At 36.6% G+C, this 21319-nt stretch overlaps 1 protein-coding gene across 2 annotated transcripts in view; it reads left to right on the top strand.

The window, feature by feature from the left end:
* adamts17 (ADAM metallopeptidase with thrombospondin type 1 motif, 17) overlaps positions 1-21319 on the top strand; it is a 101137-nt gene that overhangs the window by 6628 nt on the left and 73190 nt on the right. For both annotated transcript variants that reach the window (XM_052559999.1, XM_052559998.1), the window contains exons 3-6: positions 3971-4139; positions 13865-14037; positions 19718-19801; positions 20844-20998. In XM_052559999.1, the coding sequence (XP_052415959.1) occupies positions 3971-4139; positions 13865-14037; positions 19718-19801; positions 20844-20998 (581 nt within the window). The remainder of the gene's footprint in view (positions 1-3970; positions 4140-13864; positions 14038-19717; positions 19802-20843; positions 20999-21319) is intronic.

Here is a 21319-nt window from a genome sequence, read left to right as displayed (position 1 = left end):
TACAGTAATATATTCTGTATATGACCATATTATGGTGATCCTGGGGTCGTGATGATGGGGCCCTTGAATATTGTTGCCCAGGGTACAACAAAGTGTTAATCTGGCCCTGCCTCTCCAATATTTAGAATTTGGACTGCAATACCTATTTCAGCCCCTCAGTGTCAATCCTACATACAGCACCTTTAATTGATAATATATATTTTGAATTGAATTTAAAGGGGGAGGGGGGGGGGGGGTTGGGGTGAAATGCTATTTCATGCATACTGAGTTTTTTTACACTGAGTTGGATTCCCATGCTAAACATGGACAAAGTTTCAAAAATTAAGTTGTACGTTTGAAGGAGTATTTTTGTTCCAAAAATACCTCTTCCGGTTTGTCACAAGTTTCTGAAAGGTTTTTCCGAGTATGGGTCTGTGTGACGTTAGATGGAACGGAATTTCCTTATATGGGTCCTAAGGGCACTTCTGCCGGAAGAGCGCGCGCACCCGTAGAGCAGAGCACAGACATTCACTGATCAGAGCGAGAGCGAAATGTCACAAACGAAGTGTGTTTTTGGTTGCCAGGGCGAGACAACCCTGCACAGATTACCAAAAAAAAAAAACAGCATTAAGGGACCAGTGGATGGAGTTTATTTTTACAGAGCATCAACGGAGTTGTGCAAGTGTTTTTGTTTGTTCCCTGCATTTCGAAGATGCTTGTTTTACAAACAAGGCCCAGTTTGACGCCGGATTTGAACATTGTTTATTTCTTAAGGATAATGCACTCCCAACCAAAAAGGGTCATGATCGTGTGTTCGAACCGCGTGTGGTGAGTAAAACTGCTTCAAATATCTCTGTGTTGTTAACTTAGCTATCGGCGCGTAAGCACATCAAGTAAACAACATGCGATGTTGGCATAAAACTGCACTTTCCGAATGTACACAAAAAAAAAAGAAAAAAAAAAGACGACATAAAGTGGAGCTTAGTCATTTTCCAAAACCGCTAAGCAAATATATACAGTTTCAATACATACTACATAGAGACGTCGTTGCTGCTGCTGCTCTTGTTAAATTTCAGCCTCTGGATCTGATTCTGGATCATAAATAAACGCTGAATCTGACTGTTAGCCATGGTTTGTTTTGGATGTTTTTTTCCTCACGGTAATGTCACAGCTTCCAAACGCTCTCAACGCAAAAGCCTACTCACGCTCGTGATTTTTTAGCTCCGCCCACACATCACGCCTCCAGGTGCTCGTGTTTTTCCTCATCTTTCTCTTATAAATATAATAAAATTAAAGACTTTTTGGAGTTATGAAGGATGCAGTACTACTCTATAGGTACTCAAGATTAACAGGATATTGAGTGAAAACGAGCATTTCACCTCCCCCTTTAAGTATTTTTAGGGCCTTATGAAAACTTATGAATGAATTTTTTTTGTTATTCTATTTTCAGTTTTATAAATGCAATTATTTATGATAAATAAAATGTTAGTAACTAAAAAAAGTGTAATCAATTGAAATTGATTAACATCAATTTATTAAATATTTAACAAAAATGAAACTAAATCCACTTATTTTTTCATTTTTCCCAGTTTTCATTTTTTTTTTTGATTGATTACATTTTAATAATCCAAAACTGTTGACTAATCAATTGATTTCATAAAACTTCAACAATCTATTAAAATAGGGCCCAATGAAATGCTTTGAAGTGAACTGAAGTGACTCCCAGTACATCTCTGAAAATGAAGTTCTTGTGGAGTTTCCTCATGTAGTCAGATGGCCGATGCTGTAAACACCACAAATGTCTTGTGTGTTTGAGTTTGCTCGTTCACACAGATACACACAGAACATACCCTTTCGGTACCATTCTTACTGTGCTTTAATATCTGCAGACACGAGTTCCTTTGATTGATTGTACAGTCCTGCTTCTGATTTATTCATCCAAAATTCGCCAAATGCGACATTTTGCGTCAAACTGTAAATTCCACACTTAATGACTGGATTACGTGATTCTGTCCACATTTTTTGCATCATGGAAATCATATTTATAGTTACAAGTTACCAATTTTTATGAGTTTGTTGCAGTGCATTCATAGGATTGCGTTCTCTATGAAGAACGCATCTGAAGCTAATGTTGATTTTGTCTAAATGTGTGAGCTCAGTAGGTTTTGGGACAGCGCCCTTCAGACCAGCGAGGAGTCTAATTCCACTAACTCCTATTTAGTAAGCTGGTTCAAACAATGCTGAAGTTAGAGAGGACCAAAACAAGATCTTCCTGCCTGTTAATGTCATTTCAGACGTTTTTTATGGCTTGATCGTTCCTCAGAGTGTAGCCATATGTAACTGTACTTTGTTTAACCTGGTTCATGTGGGGGTTTGCCTGTACATGTTGTGATGAAAGCGTGTGTTTTACAGCCTCTGTGGGCAACGTCCTGTCAGCACTCCCATGTTCTCCTCCTCCTTCTTCTCCTCCACCCGCCCGGGGCTCCCTCACCTCCATCCATGTGTATTTTCCACTCTTTTCTCCACTGAAAGCCTCTGATGTGCAGCGTGGATGCAGCGTCAATCTAGACTCTCCTGCTTGACTGATTGCTGTCTTCGGATTTGATGCTGACTTGGTCGTTTTTCAGGCCTTGGCAACAAGATACATTATTCTCACATTTCATATCTTTGTGCCCTTGAAGCCACGAGGGGCATCACAGTCAGATGGAGGGGAACCAAGTATTTGTGAGATCCTCAGAGGGGCTCATGATGAATGATCCTTGGTGTGCTGTCAGAGAAAACACATCAGCTTCCTCCTGGAGCACATCATCTGAGATTCTGTTTAAAATCTTGAAGGAATAGTTTCACCCAAAATGATGCTGCTATTTACTGTACAGCAGCAGTTCAAAGTAATTACAAAACACCACAAAATTGCTCCATATGACTTTAGTTTTAGTCTGTTCCTAACACAGAGCTATCATGTGGCTTCAGAAGACTTGAAATATAGATTTATATGGACTATTCTTTTTTTCAAATTTTATAGTGCATGAAGATTATTTATAAATTCTTTTCTTTTTCTTTTAGAAATGTGGCTTTTTTGTCACTACAGATTTGATTTAAAATCCAAATCAGATGCATATCAAATCTTTTGAACTAACTGTCCACACTGTCATTTAGCGAGGTAATAACAGCCCTGTTTAGAGACGCTGCTGCAGAACACTGTTGAGGGAGTCACAGAGGTAGCCTAATTCACACAAGCTCTCTCTCTCTCTCTCTCTCTCTCTCTCTCTCTCTCTCTCTCTCTCTTGCTCTCTTTCTAATAACTTAATTTATAACTGCATTAGAATGCTATCAATGGCTCAATCCTCCATTACCAGCTTTAAAATTACTTTTATATATATAAATATAAGGTAACACTTTAGAATAAGGTTCCATTAGTTAATGTCAGTTAATGTATTAATTAACATGAACAAACAATGAATAATACATTTATTACTGTATTTATTCATCTTCGTTAATGTTAGTTAATGAAAATACAGTTATTCATTGTTAGTTCATGGTAATTCACAGTGCATTAACTAATGTTAACAAGCACAACTTTTGATTTAAATAATGCATTAGTAAATGCTGAAATTAACATGAACTAAGACTTATAAATGCTGTAGAAGGATTGTTCTTGCTTAGTTCATGTTAACGAAAGTAGTTAACTAACATTAACTAATGGAACCTTATTCTAAAGTGTTACCAAATATAAATATTTTACATGATAAACTTAACATGAAAAAATTATAAAATAATGAAAATATAGTTTTATTCTCTTTATTTTTATTTGTTCATTGAAAAACAAGATTTAAAGAAACATGGCTTTCTTTTTAATATCTTACTGGACAGTTCTGAGCATTCAGAACATTATTTCACAGATTGCCTAGCTCCAAAAGTTACAAATGCTATCCAGATAAAGGCTTTTTTATGTGCCGTCATTGATTGTTCCACCTCATGTGTTTTCTTGCAGACTGGCCTGGTTCAGACTGAAGAGGAAAGACTGTTCATTGAGCCAGTGGGCCAGGCCGCGGATTCCTTCTCGGGCTGGAAACACAGAGTGATCCGGGAAAAGCATTCTTCATCAGACGGACCTGCTACTGCAGAAGACAGAGGCCCGGAATTTTGCCAAACCATCCAAGGTGAGAGGATCTCTGCACTGAAATGTGGTGGGCTTAACCGTGTCAAGTGTGGCAAGCCCATTGATTTAGAGGTTACTTTATTTTGGTTCAGAGCTCTTTGGGATTTAATTTAGTCAAATCACAAGTGCAAGTGGGAAAAGTGGTCAATTTATGCAGTCAGTTATATATGCTGTGGAATAACTGCCCTGTGCGACCTCTATTTAATCAAGGGATCTTTTTCTCTGCACCACAATAGTGGTTCTCAAATGGTTTAACAAGACAGACACATTGTACATATGCTACAATCATAAACAAAACCTGTCCATGTGGGCATCGACCAAATGTGGGTGGCTTCTTCCAAGTGACAGATAAAAAATGTGCCAAAAAACTGTTTATGTAGAGTTTATAGATTGGAGTCTGTTATCATAATCTCACGCTCAGATTCTCACGTGTCCCCCATCTTCCTCTTTCCTCCAGGACCGCTTAAGATTCAAGAGTTGTCAAGTCTGTAAATCAAGTGTTTCATAGCAGCATTTATGACTCTGTGTAACTCTTTGATGTCTTGAACCTCTTAACAGCGCTGAAAGATGGTGGGAGAGAGAAAGCTCAGCTGCTCAGTTTTGCTCTTTAATGCCTTTATCGCGCTGGTAAGTGACGGTAAAATCCTGTTGGAGCGTGCTGCTTTGCTGTTGAAATACTACTAGAAAGAAAGCAAGAATTCTGTTGGCCTGCTCACGTACATTAATAATGCCGTGCATATTTTCCAGTCCCTTGGGCCTTTCTTTGCCAGGATTATGGATTTTTCTTGCCGAAAGGAATTCGCTTATTTGAAAGCAGCCTCGGAGGATCTGAGCGCCTCAAGCGCCTGCAGGTTTTCATATTCCGGGGCAGGAAATTTTGTCTAAGCATATTGCATTATTGGATTTGTAGTTTACCCTTTGAAATGAAGATGCAATTATCCAAAAATCCTGGTTTGTGTATCCATGTGTGTAGATATATACAATCCTACAGGCCAACCAAAACAATTTATGGTATTTCCAGTTGTACGCTACCCTAGTTTGTGGCTGATTGCAGACTCTGAGTCCCCTTGATCCCTTTGCTCCTTGTTTGAGTTCACTTTTTTTTTCTTTTGACTTTGTGCACTATGAATATATTACATAACCCGAAGATGAGAAGACCACCGGCACGCTTGACAAGTAGATTTTTTCCATATGCCAATATCTGGGAATTTAAGTAACCCAAACCACTTCTCAAAGAGGGGGGGTGGGGAAACAGGAATTGAAAACAAAAGAAAGGTTGGTGGGTATAGAGCTTGTGTGTTTCAGGCATGCGGTCAAACTCCAGCGATCTTGTCTCTGCCGTAAAAAAGCTCCAGGTGCATTAGCGATTCTGTTTCCCCCAGCACCTGGTGTCTGCGAGTCAGTCAGTCAGGCGAAGGACCAATAGGCGAAAAAAGTGCCAGATTTGGGGGAAAAATTCTTTCCTCTGCACTCACGTCTGTCAGAGGCCTTTCAGCGGGCCTGCCAGAATCTTCTCTCTTATTTCCCACCAGTGTTAGGGAAGCTGCTTTGAAACCTAAGCTTGCCAAGCTACAAGCTGCTCATAATTTAAAGTAGTTCAAATACAGTCATGCTGCCCTTTTGATAAAGTAGTCTGTTCCACCGACGGTGTGATTTTCGGTGAAATGCACTCTTATAGTGGTCTGAATCAAGATGATTTCATTCTTATGTGAGCAGGATTGAGGTTTGGCATTGCAAAGTATTTTTTATCTTGTGTTTTTGTGAAAGTGATTGAAAAATGCCTGTCAATTTTATGAGTGTCTGAAAATATTGTGGATGACCATAAATGATAAGGATGCTAGTAATATGCATATTAATAAGCAACTACTTAAAGGGGTCATATGATGTTTTTTTTAAAGATCATTATTTTGTGTATTTGGTGTAACAGAATTTGTTGACATGCTTTAATGTTCAAAAAACACAATATTTTCCAAATACTGTAAATTATTGTACCGCCTCACAATGAGCGCAACTTTAGCGTTAGATTTAGCAACTTTCAGACGCTTCTAGCTGCTTTTTTCCCATAGATTATATGTACTGACAAACCAACAAACTTTTTTGGATAAAAAATGTGATTTGGTTAGAAGATGTAGCTAATGCTGCCCGCGAGCGCTAGATCTGACTCTCCCGGTGCAGTGTCGTCTTTCTCGGTGTCTGCTCTGTGCAGTAAGCAGCAGAGAAGCATCGCTTTAAGCTGCCCCTACTGCAGCCACATCGTCAGTGAATGAGTACAAAACACTGACTGACTGTTTGGAATTATAAATATGTTCATAGTTTGTCTGTCAATATTTTGTAAGTTTCTTTGTTACTCAGAAACCGGTAGTACGCTGCATGAGACAAAAAAGTAATAGCTATAGCCAAAACCTTCGCATAGCCATAGAAAATGTGGTTTACATCTGGTCATGCATGGATTATTTTTATAAATACCGTCATATACCGTGAAACCGGTATAATTATGAAAAATACTGTTATATAAATTTTTGGTCATACCGCCCACCACTAATCTATGCCCCACCTCTCTCATCGTTTTCTACAAAGCCTCTCCTTCTGACAAGGGCAGTCTGCTCTGATTGGCCAACTGACCCAGTACATTGTGATTGGCCGAACTGGCAGTGTGTTTGCAGTACACAAGCCACTGACGGTTAAGACAGCTGACTCCGCTGTGTGACCCTCTCTCTCTCTCACACACACACACACATACACACAAACGCGACGCGCAAAACTCCCAATTTTAACATTCAATAGCAAATACTTACACTAATAACAAAACATACTTACAGTAGCTGATTCAGAAGCGCCAGATTGTCTTAGCAAAATCAGAATGACCTCCTCTCCTAGGTTCACGAAATGGTCGTCAATAAAATGCATTGCTGTTCTGTTGTAAGTAATCTTAAAGATTCCTAAATGCATCTACTTTCGGAAGACCAAATAAAGTGCTTTAGCTTTTTTCTAGATACACACAGCATCTCCCTGACATAGCTGCTTTAACACTAACTGCAGTTACTGAAACCTTCTTTCTTTGCGTGATAATTTGGGCGGCATTACGCATATATTCCCACATAGTGATGTAGACAGTGAGCTGTTTTAGGGAGGCGTGGCAGAGACTTAACTTTGATAAAGAATATCTCTTTGGATTTGAGACTTAATGCATCTTTGCTGAATGAAAGTATTAACTTCTTTAAAAAATCTAAATATCTTACTGACAGAACTGTATAACTGTATTTTGAAAACAGAAGTGCTGTTATGCAACTGAAAATGTACTTAAGCTAGTCACATCCTGATAGTTAGTCTCTCCCCAGTATTATAGTCCTCCACAGTCTCTTCCTGTTGAAAAGCTCAAAAAAGTTGAGTGAGAAAAGTTGAGCATTGCTTCCCCCAATAACTCCACCCCAAAAACCAAGCCATCCCTAGAGGAAGATGCTCACCGAGACAGACTTTAAATCCATTAAACTCCAAGTGCCCCTCTCGGGCACACATACACACGCACGCACACACACACATACACACACATGCACACACACACACATACGGTGTCTGGATGCATAAAACAGATCAGGTTGCACGGTGGTGGCAGCAGAAGTGTGGAAAAGCTGCTGGTTTTCCTCAGTGCTTCCTGCTCCGTCCCACTGAAATATGATCCGACGAAATGCACTTAGCACTTCTAATCGGCCCGTGAAATCTGTGGAGCAGTGCGTCCCTTGATCCGTTCTACCCACGCCAGCATGCCAGGAAGCTCAGGTTCGGCACAAACAGACGCTTCACTTCATTCTTCATGTCGTGACGTTCCTGTTGTGAGTGAGCTTGAAGAGGATCAAGTATCCAGATTGAGAGGAGGGTATGCCGGTCTGGGAGCAGACACAAAGACCGATCTAAGCCAAGAGGAAACAACGTGTGAAATTCACAGGTCTGATCCAAGAAGAGCACTTGATTGATGCGTACGGCACATTCACACTGAACTCTGGGAGTGGGATGACCCGGGAGGGGCTGCTTAGTGACTAGTTTGGTGTCTGGAGAGAACCAAATCTGCCCAAAATGATAATGACTGATTGTTATTTAGGCGGTGCGTGTATGTATTTGTTACAGGGAGAAGAACACTCTTGGATCAGCTCTTGCCCTTTTACTTAGCCAGATTGGTGGTTTAATTGTAGACTGATACTAAAACTACTAAAAATCTACTGAAAAAGATAAAATTAATGTGCGAGACGCTGTAAAAGACGCAGCAGTCATACACATCTGTCTAGTGTGTTTACACAGAAAAGCAATGAAAAAAGTAGCACATTCCAATGGAAAAATGCATTCTGTGAGAATGGCCTCTAAGAAGGGCATGAGGGTATGTAAATGATGACAAAATAATAACAAAATCTGTTCCTCTAGCAGTCCAGTTTCATACAACATCAATTTTAGGGTATTTTTAATTCTTGACCCTACAACTCGGCCTAGTCAAGTTCTGCTCAAAACAACATTGAACCTGAATTGTTGGGGTCACGTTCAGGTCACAGATGACAAATTCAGACATTAATTATTTATTATTTTGAAAAATATGAATAGAGAAGAAGAGCTATAAAGATAGCCTAGGTAGCATGCGCTATAATCAAATTAGGTGCTAAGAGTAAATATACATAATAGTTAAATATATATTTGAAGTTTATATATATTAAGATTTATTTTCCTCTTATATTAGGTACACAGTAATTGTCTCCTCTGGAGTTTCTGAGGAAACCTTAATAAAGTCTCTATCTATTCTCAGATTTGCAAATATCAAAGTATGGAAAATGGTCAGAGATTTCAATATGAAATCAACATTTCTTATCAGATTTTTCCAAGACCAAATTATCTGAGCTTTCATGTGGACTTATTTGATAACTCTATACTCTTATTTAATGTAATCTATTGGTTAATTTGTGTCAATTTATTTCTATTATGAGACATTTTAGGAGAAATGCCTGAGTCATAGTGGATACTTAACTCCATGGAGAACGCTGTTACGTCTAATGAACTGAGGAAGAGCACCCGCTGAGCAAATTTTGTAATTATTTTTAAAGAACGTCATCTTTTAGCTGCTCCGGTATAAAGAAAAAATAAATTTTTCTTCTACCTACCTATTTGATTGCCCTTGCACAGCATGTAAGAATGAACACACACACACACTGAGCAGGTGTGGGAAGTGGGTATGTGGTTTATGTTTCCCCTTCAGCACAGGAGTATTATTTATAGCCAACCACATCGTTTTCACCATTACGGCCCCTCACAAGGCTTCAGGGGCCTGACTGAGAGATTTATCTGCAGTTCAACATCAATATTAATTGAATTTTGGAAGGGACACATCAGCGTCATGACCTGAAATCAGGTTAAATGTTGTGGCCAGTTGAAGTGAGCAATTATAAACCAAAGCCAAGAGTAGCAATGATTCGATAGAGTTTTATAAAGACTAATGAATAACAAGATGATGTTATTAACAAATGGGACTGTTGAAGGAATGGTTCAGCCAAAAATCATTTACTCATCCTCATTCTGTTCCAAACACATATAAAGCCCTTTTAGTGGAATACTGTATAATAAGTCTAGTGGAATTTTTTAATCTCCTTTACATTCATGTATATTCCTAATATTGTGCTTGAAATTTTGTATGTAAAAAGTATAATACTGTTTAAATGTTTAATTTCTGTAAGATTTTTGAAAGAAGTCTTTTATGCTCACCAAGACTGCATTTAGCCTATTTGAGCAACAATACAGTAAAAAAACTATATATTTACATCATACATATTTCAATATTTTGAAACATAATTACATTTTAAAAGTAATTGTTGTCTGTGTGATTAGATAGTTACATATTTAGCATGATTACTCCAGTATTCAGTGTCACATGATCCTTCAGAAATCATTCTAATATCTAATAAAATCATTATTAATTTGGAAAACAGCTGTGCTGCTTCATATATATATATATATATATATATATATATATATATATATATATATATATATATATATATAATATTATATAATATAATATAAAATCAGGTTCTTTAATGAATAGGAAAAAATTACTTTTAAATTGTTTAAAATCTGTTGTAACAACATTGTATCTTTAATGTCACTTTTGATTAGTTTTATTCATCCTTGCTCAATAATCCCATCAGTTTCTTTTCACAAAAGATTGACTTTTAAAAAATGGTGTATCATGAGTCAAATATACAAACAAGTCATTATCCTGGCAATTTCATTGTTTTTCATTTTAATGTTTACAGTTTTTCATCTCCCCCACTAGCATTTCAAAAAATGTAATAATTGTAATATCGTTATTTAGTGAACCCATGGTTGTATTAAATGATCTATGTGAATAAATAATCTTTAGCACATGTGCAATTATTGCAGTGCCCAAGGAGTTTAGGCTCCCCTAGCTGCGTCTGGTTCTTCTCAGGGCTTTTCTCCCTCGACATCTAAACATCTTATGGAGGTTTTTCCTTTGGCTGCTCACTGAGACCTGTAGGGCTTAATGCATGATAAAAAGTGACTTGATATGGCTATTATAGAGTCCACAAGTCATTTGGACTGCATTTATGGTGCTGCTTTGTCATTTTTGGGCACTTGACTATATATATATATATATATATAACTTTATATAATATTAACTCTTTTAAACTCTGTTGTAGGGTGAGTAAATAATGATTGAATTCATTTTTGTGTGTACTGTTTCTTTAAGACATTTCTACATGACAGTTTTGTGATCACTTCCTGACCATTTATGATGTCTTTTTGTTACTCATTACTTGTTTTATAATTGTCTCTGTCTGCAGGAATTATTGCTGGTATCAGCACATTGCTAGAAAATGTGTGATTTTCAGTGTCATTTGTGGTGAAGCCCAAGGCACCATTAGTTTCCATTGTCTCCAGTCAGATGTGCCTGAAAACAGCTGAGAATGGAAAAAATCCTTGCACTGCAAAAAAGAGCGTGTCACATTAGGACCATATGTTGTGTTAGTCATTTATAAATGTGCGCACACTCACACAAACACATTTCCTAAACACCTGTAAACATACAGCAGAGACCCCCATCAGAGCCCTACTGAATTATGGGTGCAAAAAATTAGTCCACTCTCACTCAACTAAACAAATACATTTGCTTTGTAAGTTTCTTGCCTTCTTGCCAAATTGCCTTTTACTTCAGTACTGGTACATATTAGTGTTGTTTTAGAATTATTCAGATAATATTATTGTATATATTAATGGTTTGAATTTGTATATATATATATATATATATTTTAAATAAATACCTAGAAGAAGTGCAAAGGATGACAACACAACATCCTGTACATCTTTTACGCCATCTTTGAACATTTGGGGATCTTTTAAGGACAAATTGGAGGGTTTGTGCAACCCAGCAAACAAACCAAAACTGGACTCCAGATGGTGGAAAACTACCATTTGAAACAACATCCTAAACTTGATACTTCAGAAAACTTTCGCTAATTGACTTTTTGACTTGTGTTGTGGTAAACATTATTTGGTTTTTCCCAAGGTAATGGATCATCAAATCTCTGGGCATGTTTACAGGTGTCTTCAGTAAACACACACACACACACACACACACACACACACTCATCTTTGTGAGGAAATACACATGAAATCAGACTACAAACTGCTCAGATCAAGAAAGACCAAGAAGTTACAAAAACAAACATTTTACACTGCATTTAATTAGTGTCTTGTTTTCCATTACAAATATAAATAAAATCAGACATTTAAAATGCATTTACTTGAAAAGGAATATGATTTAAGATACTGAGTCTTGTTTTCAGGGAGTTTATACTTAAAACAAGAAAAAAAAAATCTGATCTGAAGAAAATTATCTTGCCTTTCCTTTGAATTAAGTGTATTTTTCTTTCTGTACCTTTTTCTAGTTTTAAGCATAAGCTTTATTTGGGCAGAAATCAGAAAATGAGTAAAAATATCTTTATTTGTTTATTTAAAATGGATATATATATATATATGTATATGAGTATATTTAATAAGCACCTTTAAATCAATCATTCAAACATGCATTCAAAATTAAATAGTGTGAACTTTGAATTCATGTTGGCTTTAATACCATTTTGGTTTAATTTCTGTCTTTGTTCTTCTGGTCAGGTCTTGCGCCTGGTGGACATAAGCTCCGACAAAGGTTTGGACTTGGTTACAGTAAAGCTGTTGCCTTTGTTATGATCAGGTCTAATTGTGCACACATACAACATGTGTGGTATAATTCTGAGGATGAAAAGCGTTTATTTAAGAGCCAAGATGTGTCCCCTGCCTAGAGCTGACAGCAGATGCAGTCAAATATCGTGCTTTATAAGCGTAATGTTTGAAGAGTTTCTCTCTGTTTGTTGTTGATTTGTTTATCTGCTCCAGGAACCGCTTGTCCTGTGTATCAATCTCAATGTGTTTGTATACATATGTATGTCTCTCTGAGTAACAAAGACCACATTTCCTGACATAATTGCAGGTTTGACGATAAGATATGACACATAACCTGAACACAGGCAGTTCTTACTGCGCAAGATCTCACACTTGTAATGTGTGGTTCAAGCATTCATGTGTGCATAAAATACACTATTGCTCAAAAGTTCAAAAATAATAATTTTATCTTTAGCGTTAGATTGATCAGAAGTAAAGACAGTAAAGAATATATTAATAGAGTTACAAAAGATTTATCATTTAATAAATGCTGTACTTTTGAACTTTATTTTATCAGAGAAGTTGGAAAAAATGTAACATGGTGAAATATTAAACGGCACTGTTTTTTAATAACAATGAGAAACGTTTCTTGAGCAGCATTTAGAATATTAGACTGATTTCTGAAGGATTGTGTGACACTGAAGTCTGGAATAATGATGCTGAATATTCTGTCACCGTTTTCACTAGGAATAAATGACTAGAACTACAAACAAAATAAAGACAAGACCGCAACTTTGCTGAAAACTAGAAAGAAAATAAAAGGACCAAATCAAAAAGGTTCAAGAACTAAAATAAAGAACTAAACCACAAAGACTGGAACTAGACTATGGACTAAACACGGGAACGAAAAAACTAGAATTAACAAGAGGGAATCTAGACTGGATGCAATATACTGAATAGCAAGCTCTACCAAGACTGAAGACACAAGCAAGGAGAACGCACACACAAAACAAACCATCAAAACACAAATATAAAGGGAGCAGAGCTCATGAGGATCAGGTGTACACAATTGTTTGGCAATGGACTGAATCCTTCGCCAAACCGCAATGGATTGTGGACAGTTTTAGCCATTAAAATGTGCATGAATCCACACTTCAAAAATCGACCTGAAATATTAGACCATCCGGGGACTTTTGGCATACTCTTTTCAACATACTATGCTTTGGGAAACAATACTAATCTTACATACTATTTAGGATGGATAGTATTGAGACGCATTGAGACGCAGGGAGACTCATTAAACGAGGACAGGACAGATAAGACTGTCAGGGAATTCTTGCCATTTTAAATTGCAAGAATATTTTATAATATTACTGTTCTTACTGCATTTTTGGTGAAATAAATGCAGCCTTGCTAAACATGAGAAAAAAAATCTTACCAACCCAAACTTTTGAACATCAGTGTACAATATTTCTCAGGCCTAGCATTTCTTATATGTACATTTGTGTATCTGTGTGTGTGTATGTTTGTTAGACAAGAAGAAGGAGAAAAGGGCAAAAGGAGCAGAGGAGGTGCGCAGCAAGAGGAACGCCATCAGGCTGAGCAGAGAGTACACGGTGGAGACGGTCGTGGTGGCTGACGCTAACATGGTGCAGTATCATGGAGCTGAGGCCGCCCAGCGCTTCCTGCTCACCGTCATGAACATGGTGAGTCTCATACCGTGGTAAAACTACACAGTCAAATGCCCAATTAATTTTTTCTCCATAAAGTCATTGGTTTTAAACAATATGTATATCCTTTCAAGACAGGCCACACACACACACACACACACAATCTATTCAAATGGTCCTCTACTAAGACTCTAATGAGAAGGTCCAGATGTTACAGAGACATTTTCAATAGTGCACAATACAGGGCTCCATCTTTAGTAAAAGGATCTCAGTGATCCTTTGGAAGCGTGTCTGATTTTTTCAAGGTGGAAGTATTGCAATACTGTACCTCTCATATCTAATCCTCATGTGATGGGGGAGAGGCATGTTTCCATTTAAGGAGGATGGCACTCCTAGCTAACAAAGTGGTAAAGGCAATGACGCAGCACACTGTGGATGATACAACTGAAGCTGGGGGAAGGCCAAACAGGACAGTCAATAGGTTAGGGGCAATCGTGGTGTTAAGGGCATGTGAAAGTGTTCTAAAAATGTCTGATAGATAAGTTTTGATTATATTGGCAGGGCTCCAGACTCATTCTTCCCACTGGCCGCTCTTTTGCCACTAACTTTCTCCGTTGGTTGCACCAGCACGTGATTTAGTTGCAATGTTTATTTATTTATTTTGTGCTACAACATGGGATTAATCAGTGCATGCTGATGAACTTATATCATAGTTTATATGGAAACGAACGTGGTTAACATTCAACAGTTCACAATCTTGTTGTAACATTTAACAAGAAAAGATGTTTACATCTACCTTTCACTTTTTAAGACTAAAACAAAATATGTATTCATTGTTATTCTTAATTAAAAAGCACAACAAAACACAATGACAAACTAGCTTAAAAAATGTTTATTAACAAAAACGAACAAGTTGAGGCATGCCATGCACCACATGGTGTATTATATAGGTTACCCAGTAATATCTTACAGAACGTTAAGCAAACACTGAGGAATCAAATAAAAAATAAAAATAAATGAGCCTCCATTGTGTAATGTGAGGTAAACAGCAAAGATAACAAGCTTTTCAAAATGAAAACAAAATGGAAAATAAAAACTTGTTGTTGGTGACAGTGCTGCATGTGTTTTCCCACAACAGTACCAGCATGTTCACTTTCTCCAGTTTAAAAAGTGGTCTTTTACTTAACTTAAGCATGAAAACCATCCATTGTTTCCTCACTATTCATATATTTTTTTCTGCGCACACCTTCATGCTTCCATTTGGTCGCAGTCTGGAGCCCTGTTTTAGCCTTAGAAATGTGGCTCACAGTTTAGTTTGAGGGCCAATTCTCACTATTAACTAATTATTAATTACGACTTTTGCCTCAGTAAACTTCTAATTTGCTGCTTAAAGGGATGTTTACCCAAAAATGAAAATTTGATGTTAATCTGCTTACCTCCAGGTAGTGTTGTCACAGTACTAAAATTTCTGCATCCGGTACCAATACCAGTAAAAAAATCCACAGTTCTTGATACCAATTTTAGTACCAAAGCAAAACACAATCCAAACTGTGTACATATTTAATTTAAATGGGCTTTTGAATTTTAAAGCCAAGAATAACAACTAAGTTAGCTTAAAAAAAAAAGCCCAGAACTGCTTTTCTGACTGATGTGACACAATGTTAACCATTTGTACATTCTCTAGCACGCATATTTTAGATTTACAGTTCATTTAAATGCCTCTGGTGTGTAAAAATAGTAAATATCAACATGTTTTTTACCATAATAAAAGTTCTAGTTGCATTAAATTGTTAATAAAGAAACTTCATTCTAATGCTCATTATATTAGCGTTAGCAGTGCTTATGCTAATGATTAACTACTCTAATAACAGTGTTGATTTCAGTCTGAAATTTAAATTAAAATATTTAATAATATTCATAACAGAACAGACTCTCACTCTATTTGCGGCGGCATATATATTCAGCAGGAAGTGCTTGTAGAGCGCGAGAGAGAGGTTTCCCCGGTAACGGCTGTATCAGATCATCACAAACGCTGCTCAAGCATTACAAGCAAGATGAAATGAAAATGAGATCCATAATTTTCTTAAGACCGTCGGTTTTCTTCAGAAATACAGTGATATAAAAACACCCACACCGGGTTTCGACTTCGACACGTACAGTGCTCATGTTTATTCAACGAAGTCAAAGCCTTTTGGAAAATCTATTTGTGGCGGTCAGTTTTGATATTGTGGCAGACCACCACAAATAAATCAATGTATGGGAAAAACAATGAAACTTACATTCTTGAACTCTTTCATTTGATCTTAGTTTGATGTTTCCTTATTTTAATGTCGCAACATCTCAGTGTTTTTATGAAGAGAGCGCATTTGCGCAGTTTTCGGGTAGCCCATCAAGAACCGGGTTGACCGGGTTCTCGGTACCACCAGTACTTAAAAAAAATCTGTGGCCATAACATTTTACATTTTTTAGTACCAACTTGGTACAGAAGTACCGGGTCTTTTGACAAGACTACCCACAGAGCATCTGAGATGTAGGTGACTTTGTTTCTTCAGTAGAACACAAACAAAGATTTTTAACTCAAACCGTTGCAGTTTGTAAGCAGATAAACATCAAATTTTCATTTTTGGGTGAACTAGTGAAACTCTCTTTAATAATAGTTATTAAGGTGGTTGTTAAGTTGAGGTGTTTGGTAAGATCAAGGTATCTAAAATAAGGTAACGGAAGAGTAAGACATTAATCAGTGTTTTATAGGTACTAATAAACAGCAAATATGCTAGTATACATGCTAATAAGCAACTAGATTATAGTGAGAATTGATCCCTAAACTAAAGTTTTACAGAAATCTGCATATCAAATATGATACAGTGGTCTTTACAGGGTTAAAACTGCATACGCCCAACAATATGACACTGGCTGAATAGGAAAATTGACCCTTTTGGTTTCCAAATGAATTTCGATGGTGTCATGCTCTCGACAGCCAATAATAAATAAACACATTGTGGTCATTAAAAATGTTTATTCATGCTGCATGTGTGAACCAATATTTAATTCAGTCTGGGCCGTGTTTTCTTTTACTTTGCGTCCGTGACTTTTACAGATGAGGGCATGTCAGGCAACCTGTCCATGTCGCCATCTGCCTAATTTGGCTTTTACTTAGTAACAGATGAATTTGTTATAAAATACTGCTGAGTTTGAGGCACAGACATCAGACAGCAAAAGATATTGGCAGAGTTTTATCAGCATTTTATTTAGCTGAATTAACTATCAACAATTACATGGTTAGTTGTGTATTATTTGCTTTCTGCTGTTTTTCTCTGCTGACTGTCAGAACAGTCATTTGAGAAGCGCTGGCCTAAGCTAGTGTATTTGCCGTGCATTTTGTTTATACTGACAAATGGTTTAAATATATGCCTACACTGCATATTTTGCATGTTTTGCATGTAACAGAGCATTTGGACATTGTAGGTCCTGGCAAGAAGAGAATGTGCTCATAAAACAGGACAGAGAAATAGATAGTAGTTGGGAGTGAGTGTGTGAACATAACATTTGCTCTGCTGACCGCAGCTGTGCTGTGTGTGGACACACATTCATGAGTCGGCAGCTCACACACACACACACACACACACCTATGTTTTTTTATTTCTTATACAACCTTGGCAAAGACCTTATTTGAAACCCCTTTTATTCCATAATTTGACATGTTTCTGAGCAAAACAAGATATTGAATTAATAAAATGTTGGACGAGACTCGATTTGATCCATCTGGGATTGAATGGACTGCAAGTGTTTGTGTCAGAGTCAAGTTGCTGGAGAGGTTGGAACAATAAAAAAAAATAAAAAGAGATTTGTAATATTAGAGAAATTGTATATAAATCCACGTTTTTATGTGAGTTAAAAGTAAAAGTGTTAAAAAATGTCTTTGTTAGTTGAAATAAAGGTGATATATATTTCGATTTTACATTCTGTTGACTTTACCTAACAACTTTGGTGATTGTTCAGATTTATGAGATTGTTTGTGTAGGTTTGAAAGGAAGGAAGAAAGAAAATGAATCTTCAGTTGTGTATTTCAGTCGTGTCCCAGAGTGAATGACCTCACTCTTATAAGTTGCTCATTTAGAACAGGTTCGTAAACACAGTGTTTGCTGCGAGCATCTGGAAGCAGGTCTGGGTAATAAAGTACAAACAAACTGAAAATTGATCTGTAAAACAGTCCACACAATAACACCTCGCTGCATCTGCTCCGGCGATGCAAAGCTCATCAACTCAAGAATAGCCCTTTCTACTGTATCTCTAATGACAATGGTGAGTCATATGAAGATTTGTGTAAAAATGAATGAATTGCCCAGATGTGTGAGATTCGTTAAGAAAGTACACCTCCTTTTATCCTCCCTGAGGTCCTTAGATTTACATTCCCCAGAAGCGAGTTCGACAACACTTTGGAAAATTGTGCTGTTATTCAAATCAGTCTCTGCGATTCCCCTCCAGACGCCGGTTACTCATCAATATCTGAATCCTCCCATCAGTTCAGCTCTATACTTCTTCATTAACTTCATCCCGCATGGAATTGTCATTGGTTTTTATTCTATAATAGCCAGTCATTTATTTTATGTTATTGTGAATCACACAGCTTACATCTCTGAGGATGATGAAAGCTCGAATATCTTTTTCTTTATTCTTTTGTCTTCTTTTATGTAGAGATAAAAAAAAAGATAATGTTATGTTTCAAAAGTTATTGTTTAGCGAGTTGGCTTTGCCAGTGTTTTTTTTTTTTCATTAACCATTGGTTTTGCTTCTACAGAATATTTACTCAAAATCGTTTTTTATTCACACAAGGTGTAAGCAGATATTAGAAATGTCTCAAAGACAAGCTTTTTCTGCTGAAAATTGGAATAAATAAAGAAATGAATATTTGTAATAAATGTTAAAAAAGTTATTGCTAATGTCCTTTCTTGATATTTTCTGCACAAAAATATAAAATTGTGATTATTACAAAAAATATTATTCAATGTTGAATAAAATACTGTCAAATTCTTGTTAAAACAACCCAGGCATTACAGTTTTTCATTTAAAGAAAAAACTCAAATATCACTAATTGTAACATTAGCTGCACCAAGCAGAATTTAAAATAAATAAATATTTGTAACATTATTTGTTGATATTTTCTGAGGAAATAAAAATAGAATATCAAACATAAAAATATATAGAAAATAAAATTACTGCATAAAGATTAATAAAATACTGTAAAATTCTACTTAAAACAACCCAAGCATATATTTCCAGTTATTCATTAAAATAAACCAAATAAACCGCGTTTTTTTATGATTCAAATGAATAATTGAATCAGTGTTTTGAATCGATTTATTTAAATAGACATTAAATCAAACTTAGAAAACTGTAATATCATTTTTGCATTAACACTCCTCTATATTTTCAAGTCACAAGATAAGAGTTGTGAAGCACACAGAAGAGTTTTCAACGTTTATTTTTAAATGGTACTGAATAGCTCAATATAGCAGCTAGGCCAAAAGAATCAGCTGATATTTTGATATCAACATCAGCTGATAACATGTGCTTTTGGCAATTAACACATTTTTGGTTGCCTTTTTGTCTAAAAATCTACTGAGATCCACTGAAACCCACTACTGATACTTCACGATTTCCATCCTAAAATATGTTGAGTCAAAGTTAATTCTCTTGTCTCGTTCTCTCTCTACAGGTGTACAACATGTTTCAACACCAGAATTTGGGTGTGAGGATCCATATCCGGGTCACCAAGTTGGTTCTCCTGCACACCCGTCCAGTAAGTGTACAAACATCTAGATCTATGTACATCATGACTCAACCTGCCATTTATCCATAGCCTTGCTGTTTTATTCCTGTCCTCAGGACCTGTGATTTTATCCTCACTGAGTGTGTGTGTGTGTGTGTGTGTGTGTGTGTGCGCGCGCTTATTTATGCTACTTTATGGGGACCAAATGTCCTCAAAAGCATAGTAAAACCTAATTTTTTGACATTGTGGGGACTGCAGACCAGGAGAAGAATGATTCAAAATAGTAAATGATGTTTATCTGAAAGTGTAACAATGCAAGCAGGTTTTCTTTAAGGGGTAGGTTTAGGGTTAGGGGAAAGAAAATATAGTTGGGTCAATATAAAAGTAATAGAAGTCTATGGAAAGTCCCCACAATTCACGGAAACAAACGTGTGTGTGTGTTTAACTACTGGTTTTCCCCTTCATTTTATTGCTGGATTTCATTCTCTCCGAAGGCTCCGGAGAGTCTGCCAGAAGGTTTTTTTGAGTGCTCACCTCTGAAATGATGTATGTCCGGATGTCACTGAATAGCCATTAGTGTGAATATGTAGTGATGCTTCAGGGCAAAGCCTTTGGACTCACAGTCTCTGATGTCTCACAGTCTTCACGTACAACGGCACTCCTCAAAACCCTGTTGATTTCATTGTGTGAACGATGAATCAACAATTCCCACTTCATGTCAGCGGGAGTCAAAGTGTCACATGATCTTTCAGAAATCATTCTAAAATGCTGAAACAGCAATGTTTCTTGCTGCTCAAGAAACATTTACTATCAACAAATATTTGTACAGTAAAACACTCTCTCTAATGACTAGCAAGTAGCAAAGTGATTCATGTAAACACTATCATCTAAAGGCTCATAAAACCCAAATTTTGATTTGGAATTGACTGACGTTTAGTGCTTTGATTGTGTTCAAATGACCACAGAAGAACATGTAACTACAGACCTTTTTACAAAAACAGTGAGAAGTGTCTAATTTACAGTTTTGCTGAAGTCTGTAAACCAGATTCTAATTGTCTAGTGTGTTTCTTAGGAAAAGCTGAAGGTGGGCCACCATGGAGAAAAAGCCCTGGAGAGCTTCTGTCACTGGCAGAATGAGGAATACGGCGCACGATACCTGAGAAACAATCACGTTCCTGGGAGCAGAGATGATCCTCCTCCTGTGGACGTGGCTGTGCTAGTCACCAGGTACTTATGAATCATGCTTTGATGAGTAAATATGGAACTCAAGTTCACACTCAAGTGACATTTACTAAAACTAGGACTTTTTCTTTATTAACCCTCTTGTTGTCAACATGATGTAAATGTTAAACAAATCACTTTTTAAATATCTTTGCAGAAAAGATGCATGAATTACAACTACATCTTGTACTATTTGTTCAGAATTAATACAAGGAAAATACTTTAAAAAATTTCAAGTCAAGGTAATTCAAATTCAAAATATATAACACCAGTAGATTATTATTAATGTTCTGTTAAAACAATGCAAACATAAAATATCAGAAATAT

This window comes from Carassius gibelio, chromosome B7, assembly GCF_023724105.1.
Source record: "Carassius gibelio isolate Cgi1373 ecotype wild population from Czech Republic chromosome B7, carGib1.2-hapl.c, whole genome shotgun sequence".
NCBI lineage: Eukaryota > Metazoa > Chordata > Actinopteri > Cypriniformes > Cyprinidae > Carassius > Carassius gibelio.
This window is presented reverse-complemented; position numbering and strand designations above follow the sequence as displayed.